The 14,279-nt window shown below is 44.4% G+C and overlaps 1 protein-coding gene across 1 annotated transcript; it reads left to right on the top strand.

The window, feature by feature from the left end:
* Nucleotides 1-376: 376 nt before the first annotated feature.
* On the top strand, nucleotides 377-12,322 carry LOC110488737. The gene is made up of 8 exons (XM_021561073.2): nucleotides 377-631; nucleotides 1,477-1,662; nucleotides 3,101-3,289; nucleotides 3,959-4,135; nucleotides 4,384-4,525; nucleotides 6,142-6,845; nucleotides 7,603-7,753; nucleotides 10,255-12,322. Exons 1-8 carry the CDS (start codon nucleotides 536-538, stop codon nucleotides 11,244-11,246), a joined length of 2,637 nt encoding a protein of 878 aa, XP_021416748.2. The 5' UTR covers nucleotides 377-535; the 3' UTR covers nucleotides 11,247-12,322.
* Nucleotides 12,323-14,279: the final 1,957 nt, after the last annotated feature.

Genomic DNA, 14,279 nt, shown 5'->3' with positions numbered 1-14,279 from the left:
TTTCCTATTGACAGATCAACACTGTCTCACCTCATTTGACCTAGCAATGGAAACCACTGAGTCTGACCATACCAATTACAGAGGCAGAGTAGTTAGTCATCAACCCCTGTTGAGTAGACAATGGTCTCCCACGTCCTCGAGGATTACCTTCCTACCTTCTAGAAAGATTTTCTTCCACAGTGATCTCTCTCTGCCTCGCCCTCACATGTTCCTCTGGTCACCCACCTCTTCAACTTCTTACAGGGGATTATTCTGAGGATTTTGGGGGGGGGGGGGGGGGGGATTAGCATGCCCAGATTAAAGTGGCCATCTTCAAACCCTGGTAATCTAGCAATCTGTCAGAGAGCAGGAGGACTGCACCGGGCTGCCTCAGGACGCCAACACACTCCCTCCTCACTAGACTAATTAGGGAGAGCAGGGGAGAGAGTCTAAATTGACACACTGCTGCTTCGTCCCCCTGCAGTGTAGCCCCAGGGTTTAAACCACACCTTTTTACCTAGCCACAGTTTAGAGAAAAGTAAGTTTGGGAGCTAAAATGGAGGAGACGTACCTGCTGAACTACCCAGGAGTCAAGAAGAAGATTCTGGCCGGCGGGAATGGCCCAATGCCCCACTTTCCACCGGGGACCAAGGTAAGACATAACGCCCACAGACATGACCGTGTGCGTCTGTGATTGCATCCTATTTCTTATATAGGGCAAGTCTTTTGACCAGGGCCTGTGTAGGGCTGTCTCCTATATAGGGAACAGGTTGCCTTTTCAGAAACCGCTGAACTCTAGATATGCCTAGGGTTTAATGTGTGGAGGAAATTATGCAATGTATAATTAGCGTTGTGTAGCAATTAATACTTTACAGAGCGATGTACATTTTTAGAGTATCTCTGCCCACCTCGATTAGAATAATTCCGGCGAGGGAGTAAAATATTCTGTATCTGGGTGTAACACCCCTCTAACATTGGGTCAACACAATTGCTACACGGTGTATTGCCATCTGTGGGGATTGAACAGTCACGGATCAGTGTGTTCATGCATAGGCTTTGTGGTGCTTGATGACGTCTCCTAACTATACACACACGCACACACACACACACACATCGCCTGATCATGTCCAGCCATAAGGCCCCAGGCCTGGAGTCCAACGATGACTAACATTTTCCTGGAAAATGACATGAATATCTGGCCCATTCAACAGCTATGTGTTCTGTGTTGCTCCCATTCTGTCGCAAGCCTCAAACAAATAACTCCAGTTAACGAGAGCAAAAGAAGGTTAGGGCCATAGCATCCCAAACACACACAGAGTGGAGCAGAGGGTCAGCCAGAGTCCAGACACCCCCCAACACACACAAACACACTCCAAATGACACTATGTATGTGTAGGTGCAAGTGCGTACGTGTGTGTTGACAATGGAAAGCTCTGGAACATATGACCACAGTTAATCCCCACTCTTTCTATATCCCTCCCCTCATCTCCATCCAAGCTGGTGTTCCACTTCCAGACGCTGTTGGACAACTTTGAGCGCACAGTGATTGACGACAGTCGTAAAGCCAAAGCCAAAGTGCCAATGGAGATCTTTGTGGGGAAGATGTTCAAGATGGAGGTGTGGGAGACTCTGCTGACCTCCATGAGGATCGGAGAGGTGGCTGAGTTCTGGTGCGATGCTGTTGTGAGTCCAGGGACCAATTAAACACACACACACACAAATAGACACACACAGACGTCTTCACCTCCCGATGCGAAAAAGAGGCGAGAGTCAGGAGATCCAGGGACCCCAAATTGTCTGGTAATTAGTGTTCACTGGGGTGGCGGAGGAAGCTTTGCTCTCCTCATACTTCTGAAGATGAACCTACCTCTGGTGGCCTCCTACGTACACAATTAAAAACTAAAACAGAAATATTTTTGTCTGCAACAATTTTTCTATTTCTCCTTCTGGGAAAAGCAAAGAGTAGCAAACATTTGCAAGTCAAATGGTGCTTGTGATTCGTTAGTTTAGGGCCGCTAGTTCAGCAACCAGCAGGGGTGAGGTGAAAAAGTACCTCGGAGTCTATTTTAGTCACATCGATATTGTGCGTGTTTGTTTCTCAAATGGACTCCATTTGTGTCACAACGGAGTTGTTCTGTGTGTGTGTGTGTGTGTGTTTGTGCAGCCTAGTCTCATAGACTAGACATAACATAAAAAACGTAAATCTGGGACACTCAATTTAGCACGATACTGTATGTTACGTTTGGTATGGTTACGTAAGATAGATGGTTACCTAAAGCAAAAATGAAAGAAGGGTGGTTGGTCGTGGTGGAGGGGTGGGAGTACAACGCGAACATTTAGCAACCCGAAGGTTGTGTGTTTGAATCATCACAGACAACTTCAGCGTTTTAGCAACTTTGAAACTACCTAGCATGTTAGCTAACCCTTCCCCTAACCTTAACCCTTTTAACGAACCCTTCCCCTAACCTAACCCTTTTAACTAACCTTTCCCCTAACCTTAACCCTTTTAATTAACCCTTCCCCTAACCTAACCCTTTTAACTAACCTTTCCCCTAACCTTAACCCTTTTAGCTAACCCTTCCCCTAACCTTAACCCTTTTAACGAACCCTTCCCCTAACCCTTTTAACTAACCTTTCCCCTAACCTTAACCCTTTTAATTAACCCTTCCCCTAACCTAACCCTTTTAACTAACCTTTCCCCTAACCTTAACCCTTTTAATTAACCCTTCACCTAACCTAACCCTTAGAGCAGGGCTCCTCAACCCTGTTCCCGTAGAGCTGCCGTCCTGTAGGTTTCGCTCCAACCCTAATCTAGCACACCCGATTCTAATAATTAGAGCAAATTGGAATTCGTGACATATCATCTGTTTTGCAAATTCGTATCATATTGTACTAATTGCAATTCCTAAAATATTGTACTAATTGCAATTCCTAACATATCATACAAGATGGACGATGGACATCCACAAATTAACACATACCATACAGTATGAATACAGTATAACATATCATACTAGAGTGTCTCGGATTTGCATACAGAATAATTTGAAATGCTCTGAGGCCACGTTGGTTTGTCCCTCTGACTCTATTTGAGTCATAGTGGTGTTTTTTCCCATCTCAGCACACAGGCTTGTACCCTATCGTGTCCAAGGGGATGAGGCTGATTGCCCAGGGCAAGGACCCCCTAGAGGGCCAGAGGCACACGTGTGGCATGGGGAACATGTTCCACTACAACACTACTGGCTGGCCTGAGCTGGATGAACTGATGAGGACACCTCAGGCACTGATCTTCATCATGGAGCTCATTCAGGTAACAATCTGTTACAATATCGTCATCATTTTAGTTATTAACCCTTCATTGACCTGGTAAGTTGACAGTGACATTTATACATTAAAGATCTGGGGAGGAGTTGCAGGAGGAGGAGGAGAGGGGTTAAATGCACTACACACAAAACACATGTTAAGTTGGCACAGAGGGAATACACATGCACCAGTGGTTATATACCTAGTCCATTAGAAGTACACACCCCTCAGTTTATGAACACATCTCCCAATGTGAACAGCAACACACCTCTGTCACTCACACACATCTGTCCAAACAAACACATCTCGGCGCCCACAAACAAACCAGACAATCATTTCCGCCAGTTACATTACAAACCGACTCCAAACACAGCCTTCTCTGTCTCCAACGAACAACAGCTCATCCTACATCAACCACTCGATTCACAAACAAAACGGTTTATGTAACCAGCCGCTAACCACCAGGGGGACTAGCGGGGTCAGAGGCAACACATTCGATCCTCAGCCAAGTGGAGGTGGGTTGTGTTCAGTTGGCACCAAACAGAAGAAAACAGGGAGGGACTAACAGGTCTTGTCCAATTTCCATTGCAGAAGATTTTGAAACCGTGTGTCTAAATGAACCAGACCCTGGATTACTTTTTACATTTGTTCTGCCTGTCGGCCCTGATCTCCCCAGGTGGGAGACCCCTTCTCGTATAAGCGGGAGTCGTGGATAATGGACAAGGATGAGAAGATGAAGGAAGTGCCCTCGCTCCACCTGCAGGGTAATGCGCTGGTCAGACAGGGACACTTCAGAGAGGCTGCCAAGAAGTACCAGGAAGCTGTGGTGCTACTCCGGATTGTACTGTCCAAGGTGAGAGGGAGAGAGGGAGGGAGGGAGGGAGAGAAAATAACAGGAGAGAAGGTTATGACGAGTGAAAGAAAGGGGAATGGAGGGAGGGATTGGAAAAGATAAGTGTAGGGAGCGAGGGGGGATGTGATGGGAAGGAAATGAAGAGAGAAGGAGGGAGAGCATCCGTGACATACAACATGAGGAGGGAGGGAGGGATAATGTCAACATGATAAAGAAGCTGGTCACAGACACTAATTTCCCACCTGTAGGAGATGCCAGGTGATGAGGACTACATAGCCGTGGACAGGCTCATCACCCCCCTAGTGTTGAACTACTGTCAGTGCATGTTGGAGCTGGAGGAGTACTATGAGGTTCTGGAGCATACCAGTGACCTGATACACAAACACAAAGGTAACACACACACATAAAGATACACACACACACACATGCAGGCACAAATACAAACAAACAGTCATGCAGGTTTTGTATCCGAAAATGACGTATTGAGCAAATCTTTTTTTTAATGGGAGTCATTAGTTGGAGTTGGAGCATGATGGACAACAGTGATGATTGTCCCAAAAAATGTAGAATAATACTTGTCTGTCTTTTTACGTTTACTGCCTATATTCTTTGTATAGCCCTTTTTGTGTGTACAAGCCAGCTGTTTCTTCAGCAACATTACTGACACCTTCACTTCCTGTCTTGAAGTCTGATTTGGTGTGCACTGCAGTTGAAAGACGTTTCTGCTTGATTCAGGGATTAGCGCTGTGCTGCCTTCTATGTGTCTCCACAATCCTCAAGGAGTCGCCATTCTGACATGGACGTCGCTCAGTGCCCTATGACTGAACCCTGAGACACTGTCCATAGGCTGTTTTGGTCTTCACTCTCTGTTCTGTTCCTCTGCTTCAACTTATAGCGATGGCTGCCTAGTGCCTTCCTCTCATCTCATTAGATGAAAGCATCTCCTCTCCTCTCTGACCTTTCCTCTGCTCTCCTGTCGGTCCTTCTCTTCTCCTCTATTTGTATTTATTTTATTTCACCTTAATTTAACTAGGCAAGTCCGTTAAGAACACATTCTTATTTACAATGACGGCCTACCCCGGCCAAACCCGGATGATGCTGAGCCAATTGTGCGCCGCCCTATGGGACTCCCAATTACGGCCGGATGTGATGCAGCCTGGATTCGAACCAGGGACTGCAGTGACGCCTCTTGCACTGAGAAGCAGTGCCTTAGACAGCGGCACCCCTCGTCCACCCTCTCCTATTCTACACTCTCTTCTCCCCTCCTTTTCCCCTTTTCACTCTCTCCCGAGCCTCTTTACTCCTGTCATTGTTATCTTGTCGTCTCTATCACTTCCAACCTGGCATTCAACCTTTCATCAGCATCTCCTACATCCCTCCTTCCTTCCATCTGGGAGACATCTTCTTTCTGAGAGGGACTCTGAGTCGGTGAAGGTTCTCCGTGGCGCACCGGCTCGGTTATTCCCAGAGGCTATGAAGAAATCAATTTAAATGTTGGCAGAATGAAAGATTGAGGGGAGTGGGGATGAAATGGAGAGGAAATGAGAGGAGGAGAGGAAAGCCATCAATGGAGATCTAAACCAGTCACTGCAGCCCACTCATCTCCGCTCCTCAAAGAAACAGGATTAGGTGGTGTGCGTGTTCTGAGACAGGGGGCCTGAGTCAGGGGGCCTCTCGTTTTTTATTTCTCTTACACACTCACTCACTCACTCACTCACTCACTCACTCACCCACCCCAAGCGGGTATCTTTTCTCTCTATGCCGTGTTCTCCGCTGATAAGAAAATACAGTGATTGGAGATGTCATTTTCAAGCATGCACAGCCCTAGATGAGTAAAAATTGAAATCTTAGCTACTGTGTGTTGGTTAGTGTCACTACACTAGTGCATCCAGTCTAATGAAGCCTTACTTTCAAAGATGGTAGTGAATATTGATGAATATCGCTCTCTCGCTCTCGCTGTGTCTCTGTTTCTCCACCCTTTCCACCTCCCTCCCTCTCTCCTACAGACTGTGTCAAGGCGTACTACAAGAGGGCCAAGGCCCATGCTGCAGTGTGGAACGAGAAGGAGGCCAAGAGAGACTTCAACATGGTGGCCAACCTGGACATCACTCTGGCCCCTCTGGTGCACAAAGAGCTGAGGTTCCTCGCTGATAGACTGAAGGAGAAATACTGGGAGGAGAAGGAGAAATACTGGAACTGCCTGGAGCAAGAGGAGAAAGAGGGGAAGAAAGAGGAAGATGAGGAGAAGGAAGATGAAGAGGGCAAGAAAGAGAAGGATGGTGAGAGCACAGTGACCAAGGTGAAAGATAAGGAGAAAAGCAAAGATAACTCAGCCTCTTCCAAAGAGGAAGTGAAAGATGTCAAGGATGACAAGCAGAATGAGACAGGGTGGAAAAAGGCTATAGAGAAGGATGGAACAACCATTACTGCTACAGTGAAGGATAAGGCTAAAGTGAAGGATAGAACTGCCAATCAGGCTACAATGAAGGACGAAACAGCCAATAAGAGGACAGAGAGCACCCCGGAAACCCAGCCAGAGACCAATCAGAGTGCTCCGTCTGTGATAGAGGGGATGGACTGGCAGCAGAAGTTACGACACATCATGTTCCTGGAAAAGGAGGGTACCTTCCTGCTTACAGAACAGAAACACAGCGAGGCCACAACAAAGTTCAAGGAGGCTCTGGAGTACGTGGACTTCATTCAAAACAAGGTTAGTGTCCATTAATTGTCAGTTCATTCAATGGTGTTTTCTTTCAATAGTGTGTTCATTCCAATAGTGGAATGTTCATTCATTCATGGGTGTGTTCATTCGGTGTTATGTCTTCATTCAGTGTGAAACAACCAATTCATCTAGAGGTCACAGCTGTTGAACGTCAGAGACACTGATAATACAGAGATAAAAGAGTTATTTATTGGAATGACAGGCTGAAAGTAAAACGTTGTTATGAAATAGCTAAGAATGACAATACATGAAGGCATGTTGGATAATCTTTTGAACATACAACTGCCAACTTTGGAATGCTGGAGTTTTGTTGGTCATTGTTTGAGCAGTGTGCAAGCGCCTCAAGAAGACTCCTCTATGATACCTGTTACATAAGAGCCATTGGTTCTTGGCATCTCACAGGCTCTATTCATTTTGCATCGTTGCCACTCCACTGAAGAGAGAAGAGCAAGGCTATAGGATTGAAGGTACACTGGCAGAATAGAACAGGAACACGAAGAGGAGAGCTAAAAATAACAGAGCGAGACCCTTGGAGATCTTAAGAGTGACAGCGCTCACCCAAGCATCTCTTACTCTTTGTCATTCCCCTCTACCCCACTTTCCTCCACGTATCTCTCTTCGTCTCTTCCTATTCCTCTCTCTCCCCTCCATCTACTGCTCTCTTTCTCCCCCTCTCCTTCTCCCTTCCCCGATCTCTCCCTTCCTGTCCTATCTCCCCCCCTTCTCCCTCCATCTCCCTGTGCAGGAGGTGTGCTATAAAGACAGGAGGGAGGACTGGGACTCTCTGGAGAAGGTGCGTGTGCCGATCACTCTCAACCTCAGCCAGTGTCTGCTGGAGCTCAGGGACTACCAGGAAGTGGTGGCGCTCAACACCAAGCTGCTCAAGAAACACAGAGGTACTTTCTCACACACACACGCACACTACTTTCCTTTTTCTATGTCTGCCTTTCTCTTCCTTTGTCTCTTTGTTTCTTACCTCTCCCCACCTCTCTCTCGGTCTTCCTCTCTCTTCTTCCTGGACCTGTCTCCTCGTCTCCTCCTCTTTTTTCCCGCTCACTCACTTCCCCCTCATCCCATTTATACATTTTTATCCCACTCTCTATCTCTTCCCTACATCTTATTATCATGGTTGAGAAGCAGCTGCCATTGCTCTCGAGAACCCAAGGCATTCTGCCTTATCCCAATGGTTCTCAGAGCACCGCTTACAGGTGGGACCATGTAAACTACAATCAAGACTCTGTTTTAAAAAGTTTAGAGACGTCTATAATCATTGCATGCGAAACGTTTTTCGAAACATACGGAACTTATCTTTCATATCAGTGAGAAAGAATCTTTTAAATCAAAAATATACACTTACCCCAGCTAGAAAATGTGATTCCTCGGAAGTTGTGGGAACGAAGCCGTACGTTTCCTGACCCGTAAAACGGAACGTTTTTTTAAACGTTCTGAGATCAGAAGTGAATATTTCACCTGTTCTGGGAATGTTTATTTTTAGGTTGCAGGGAGGTTCTGATAATGTTCTCTGGTTCCTTGAAAGTATTCCAGGGAGGTTTTATTAACGCTCTGAAAACAGAAATGATAGGTTATTTGGAGGTTTTTGAATAACTTCCTCAAAATTTTCACTGAATGTTTCAATAAGACTTTTAATAACAATGCTATCTTATTTTGGGTTAACTTTTATGAATTCCAAGCACAGATAGGACACATGGAAACGAATTTCTGTAGTCATTAATCATGTAAACAAATGTATTTCTTATTATGGCATCAGTGAGATTCAAACCTATAATCTTCTGCTCTCTGTCCATGGAATTAGTCCACTGCGCCACCAGGATGGAGTTAAAATGCCATGTTTTACTATGCATACAAAGCTGTTCATTTTCACCTATTCTAATAGACCCCATTTCAAAGGAATCAAGCACTCATTAAGATCAGGTGTGGCCAACACCTGAACATACAAGATAGAGGATGGAGAGTTTTGTTGAAGCTTGAGAACGGAATGTGTATGTTTTTAAATAACATTCTTATAACGTTCTCTGAACGTTACAACTATTTTCTTTTGTTTTTTATGGAACGTTTTAACGTTCCCTGAACAATGAAAACATGACGTTAAATAGAAGCACGAGGAAACCTATAAGAAACGTTACGCTGAAATTCCCACAGAAAAATGTTGTTTCTTAACATTCTGGAACAATTTGAGAACATGACTTTAAATAGAACCCTGAGGAAACATTATGCTGAAGTACTGAAATTCCCACAGAAAAATGTTGTTTCTTAACATTCTGGAACAATTTGAGAACTAGACTTTAAATAGAACCCTGAGGAAACATTATGCTGAAGTACTGAAATTCCCACAGAAAAATGTTGTTTCTTAACATTCTGGAACCATTTGAGAACATGACTTTAAATAGAACCCTGAGGAAACATTATGCTGAAGTACTGAAATTCCCACAGAAGAATGTTGTTTCTTAATGATCTCGGAATTATTTGCGAACATGACTTTAAATAGAACCCTGAGGAAACATTATGCTGAAGTACTGAAATTCCCACAGAAGAATGTTGTTTCTTAATGATCTCGGAATTATTTGCGAACATTCCCAATGTCAAACCAGTTGGAGAATGTTTCTAGAACATTGTCAAAATTGAATTGAAATGTAACCATGTTTGTTTAAAATAATGAAATACCAAGAAAATAACCATCCTGCACCAATCCCAGAAAGTTGTGGGAAGGTTGTATGCAAAGAAACCACGCTCTCAGTTGGAGAGCTCATATATATGGTTCTCAGAACGTTATGTGCTAGCTGGGCTCTGTTTTGAATGCTCGACATCTGTAGTACAAATGTTGTCTTTATGCGGACCTCGCCCTTTTGTTGCTCCCAGACTTGATTTTTCAATCTTTCGCTCTCCCTTTTTTCTGGAAGCTTCAAAACCCACTTGCATCATTCTCCATTATTGTGGTTCTTCGTCGGTACTGTGCTCTTAACACAACAGGAGTGAAATTCGTTGTTTTCTTTTTACCTGAATTATTTATCACAGAGTTAGATGTGATATGCTACTGATCATAGTCTTCTCCTTAACTCTCTCTTTTCTCTCACTCCCTTTGTATTTTTCATGTTCTCTCCATTTCTCTCTTACCCACTTTTTTTTGGTCTATCTCCTCTCACTCACCGTCTAACTGCACATCTTTTACTGTCTCTGTCTCCCTCTCCCTGTCTCTTCTAATCTCCCTCTCTCTAATTCATTTCTCTCTTTTGTTCTCCCTGCTTCTTCTCCTCTCTCAATGTCCCTCCTTACTTCTTTCTGTCTCTCTTCCATCTCTTTCCCTCTACAAATATATTTATCTACCGTACCCTGTTTCTCTCCCTCCTCTACCTCCCTCCCTCCCTTTATCTCTCTGTAGATAACTTCAAGGCAGTGTACCAGCGGGCCAGAGCCCACTCGGCTCTGTGCAACGAGGTGGAGGCCAGGAATGACTTCCAGAAGGTGGAGCGTCTGGAGCCCAGGTTCAAGCCCATCGTCAATCAGGAAATGAAGAGGCTGGGCGAGAACCTCCGGAACAAGCACATCATCGACAAGAAGAACTACTGGGAAGCTACAGAGGAAAAGTGGGGCCTCGAGGGCACCAAGACCAAAGCCAGGAAAGTAAAGAAGACAGTGAAGTTTCAAGAGGAGAAAAAAGTAGAGGGGAGCGTTCAGAAAGAAGGGGAAGCAGGGAAGACTGTAAAAGAGGGAGGTAGCGATGGAGTGAGAGAGGAGAAGAAACCAGAGGGGAAAGGAGAGGAGGGGAGTGTGAAGAGTGCGGAGAAAGCAGCCATTGCTGAGAAAGAGGGAGGCAGTGGGGGAGTGGAGAAGGATAGTGGGAAAAGAAGAGTGAGTATAGAGGTAGAGAGAGGTGGACAGGCGGGGTTAGTTAACAGAGCAGGAGATAAAGAGACCAATATGGCACAGACCAATGAAGGCAGAGATAATGTAGCCACAGAGAGATCAGGGAAGGATAAGGCTGTGAAAAAGGGAAAATGTCACTTAACTGCCGCCCAGGAAGTAACCAAGGGAAGCACAGGGAACAAAGGCACCAATGAGAGTACAAGAAGCAAAGCCATTCAATCCGAATCGACCAATAGGAGTCCATTAGCCACCGCTGACCTCCCTAACCCACAGGCCACAGAGGTACTTTCAGAGGTAGCTGAGGAGAGAGTCGGGTTAGACACACAGATCAACAGACCTAACAAAGGAGAGGCAGGGGAAAGCAAAATGAATGAAGGGAGTAAATCAGAGGTAAAGAGTTCTGACGAACAGCTGTGTTCATCGGAGGGGGCGAGCCACACCAAATCTGCGGTCTCGACTGGAAACCCGTCTTTCAAGTCCAAGCGTAAACACAAGAAAAAGAAATGAAGGATGCTCTGGCATTGATATGATCGTTAAGTATCATGTGATGATTCTCATAATTCAATTCAGGATCATCGCTTGAGGCATACACCCAACACAAGCAGACGTTCTGTGTAGCAAATACAAATTTTATTTATCCTTTTGTACACAAAGAGTAGAAAGCAGCCAGTAACCCACTCGTTATTAAAAAGGCATTTCTTTCACAAACGTTTTATACAGATTAAAAACCGACCGGGAGGACAGCAATAGGGAGGAATGTTAGTACAGTACATAAACAATGAAATAAATGGCATTGACACATTAGTCATACAAATCATCCCGTAATGAGGCATGGTAATGTTAATTAAAAAAAAATGTTTTCAGATCGAAATTAAAATAGAGATGAAGAGTTTTTTTTTTTTTTCGGCAGCGAGGCATCTGCCTGTGTCGTAGCGTAGGCTAGTGTATGTTGTCATAGCTCTGATTCCCGTAAGAGTTCAGGTGATTCATGGCCCTGCCGTGTTACAGAGCGGCAAACAACCCTCGCTGTGTCTCGTAAACGATGCCAGAGTGCACAGAACTCAAACATGGAAGGTCTCGCAGCTTACATGTTGGAAAAAATGAGCGTGCTCGTTAACGGGTTGACCCCACCATATATAGCAGGGGGCACCACCCGTTGGCCATGTTCTCTAAACTCTCTCTGCCTCGCTCTGTCTCCAGAGAAGAGCGCTTCTCTTCAATCCAACTGAAGATGGTGGGACTAGTTCCCCAGCGTGCGGTCGCGCTATGGGGAGTTACTGGTTCTATTTTACTTTAGAACATTAGATGCCTCAGATGGATAATCACATGACTACAGAGAGACGTGGTGTGGGCAGTATAATTCATTGTTAACACTCCCTCAGAGAAAAAAAGCTTTTGGTGGGTTAGTCTTCAGGGGGCCACTACAAAGACAGTATTGGCTTCTGGGAGTTTGAGTAAGAGGGGCACAGTGAAGAGCTACAGCTCTGCTGCATTACAAACAGACCATATGAATATACAGTGGCAAGGAAAAGTATGTGAACCCTTTGCTTTAATAACTGGTTGACCCTCCTTTGGCAACAATAACTTCAACCAAACATTTTCTGTAGTTGCGGATTAGACCTGCACAACAGTCAGGACGAATTTTGGACCATTCCTCTTTACAAAACTGGATTTCTGCATAAATTGGTCACAAAATTTGATCTGATCTTCATCTAGGTCACAACAATAGACAACTGAACACTGAACACACCGTGTAAACATTCACAGTGCAGGGTGGGAAATGTATGTGAATCCTTCGCTTTAATAACTGGTTGACCCTCCTTTGGCAACAATAACTTCAACCAAACATTTTCTGTAGTTGCGGATTAGACCTGCACAACAGTCAGGACAAATTTTGGACCATTCCTCTTTACAAAACTGCAAAAGTTCAGCAATATTCTTGTAATGTTTGGTGTGAACTGCTCTCTTGAGGTCATGCCACAGCGTCTCAATCGGGTTGAGGTCAGGACTCTGACTGGGCCACTCCAGAAGGCGTATTTTCTTCTGTTGAAGCTTTTCTGTTGTTGGTTTACTTCTGTGTTTTGGGTCGTTGTCCCGTTGCATCACCCAACTTCTATTGAGCTTAAATCGGCAGACAGATAGCCTAACATTCCCCTGCAAATTGTCTTGATAAACGTTGGAATTCATTTTTCTGTCTGACAGGAAGCTGTCAAGGTCCCGAGGCATCAAAGCAGCCCCACACCATGATGCTCCCTCCAACATACTCTTCAGTGGGGATGAGGTTTTGATGTTGGTGTGCTGTGCCTTTTTTTCTCCACATATAGTGTTGTGTGTCCATTCCAAACAACTCAACTGTAGTTTCATCTGTCCACAGAATATTTTGCCAGTAGCGTTGTGGAACATCCAGGTGCACTTTTGCAAACTTCAGACGTGTTTTTTTTAACAGCAGTGGCTTCTTCCGTGGTGTCCTCTCATGAACACCTTTCTTGTTTTAGTGTTTTACGTATTGTCGACTCGTCAACAGAGATGTTAGCATGTTCCAGAGATTTCTGTAAGTCTTTAGATGACACTCTAGGATTCTTCAATCTCAACGAGGTTAAGAAGAACTAGATTACCTGGGGCGGCAGGTAGCCTAGTCGTTAGAGCATTGGGCCAGTAACCGAAAGGTTGCAAGATCGAATCCCTGAGCTGACAAGGTTAAAAATATATATATATATATGTCGTCCCGACCCACTGTACCTAGGGCGTCATTGTAAAATAAGAATTTGTTCTTAACTGACTAGTTAAATAAAATAAAACTTTGTCTATTGTTGCGACTTAGATGAAGATCAGATCAAATTTGATGACCAATTTATGCGGAAATCCAGGTAATTCCAAAGGGTTCACATACTTTTTCCTGCCACTGTATATACAGTTGAAGTCGGGAGTTTAAATACACTTTAGCCAAATGGATTTAAACTCAGTTTTTCACAATTCCTGACATTTAATCCTAGTAAAGATTCCCTGTCTTAGGTCAGTTAGGATCACCACTTTATTTTAACAATGTGAAATGTCAGAATAATAGTAGAGTGATTTATTTCAGCTTTTATTTCTTTCATCACATTCTCAGTGGGTCAGAAGTTTACATACACTCAATTAGTATTTGGTAGCATTGCCTTTAAATTGTTTAACTTGGGTCAAATGTTTCAGGTAGCTTCCCACAATAAGTTGGGTGAATTTTGGCCCATTCCTCCTGACAGAGCTGGTGTAACTGAGTCAGGTTTGTAGGCCTCCTTGCTCGCACATGCTTTTCAGTTCTGCCCACAAATTGTCTATAGGATTGAGTTTAGGGCTTTGTGATGGACACTCCAATACCTTGACTTTGTTGTCCTTAAGCCATTTTGCCACAACTTTGGAAGTATGCTTGGGGTCATTGTCCATTTGGAAGACCCATTTGCGACCAAGCTTTAACTTCTTTACTGATATCTTGAGATGTTGCTTCAATATATCCACATAATTTTCCTACCTCATGATGCTATCTATTTTGTAAAGTGCACCAGT

Source organism: Oncorhynchus mykiss, chromosome 14 (assembly GCF_013265735.2).
Source record: "Oncorhynchus mykiss isolate Arlee chromosome 14, USDA_OmykA_1.1, whole genome shotgun sequence".
NCBI classification, from domain to species: domain Eukaryota; kingdom Metazoa; phylum Chordata; class Actinopteri; order Salmoniformes; family Salmonidae; genus Oncorhynchus; species Oncorhynchus mykiss.
The sequence above is the reverse complement of the archived record's forward strand: the minus strand, read 5'-3'. Positions and strand labels throughout refer to the sequence as shown.

What these genes read in the sequence shown, in the direction of transcription:
- LOC110488737 (XM_021561073.2), top strand. Translation starts at nt 536, where the DNA reads ATGGAGGAGACGTACCTGCTGAACTACCCAGGAGTCAAGAAGAAGATT. An exon ending in AGTTCTGGTGCGATGCTGTT is followed by an intron (nt 1,663 to 3,100) that starts GTGAGTCCAGGG and finishes TTCCCATCTCAG; the next exon opens with CACACAGGCTTGTACCCTAT. An exon ending in TGGACTTCATTCAAAACAAG is followed by an intron (nt 6,846 to 7,602) that starts GTTAGTGTCCAT and finishes CTCCCTGTGCAG; the next exon opens with GAGGTGTGCTATAAAGACAG.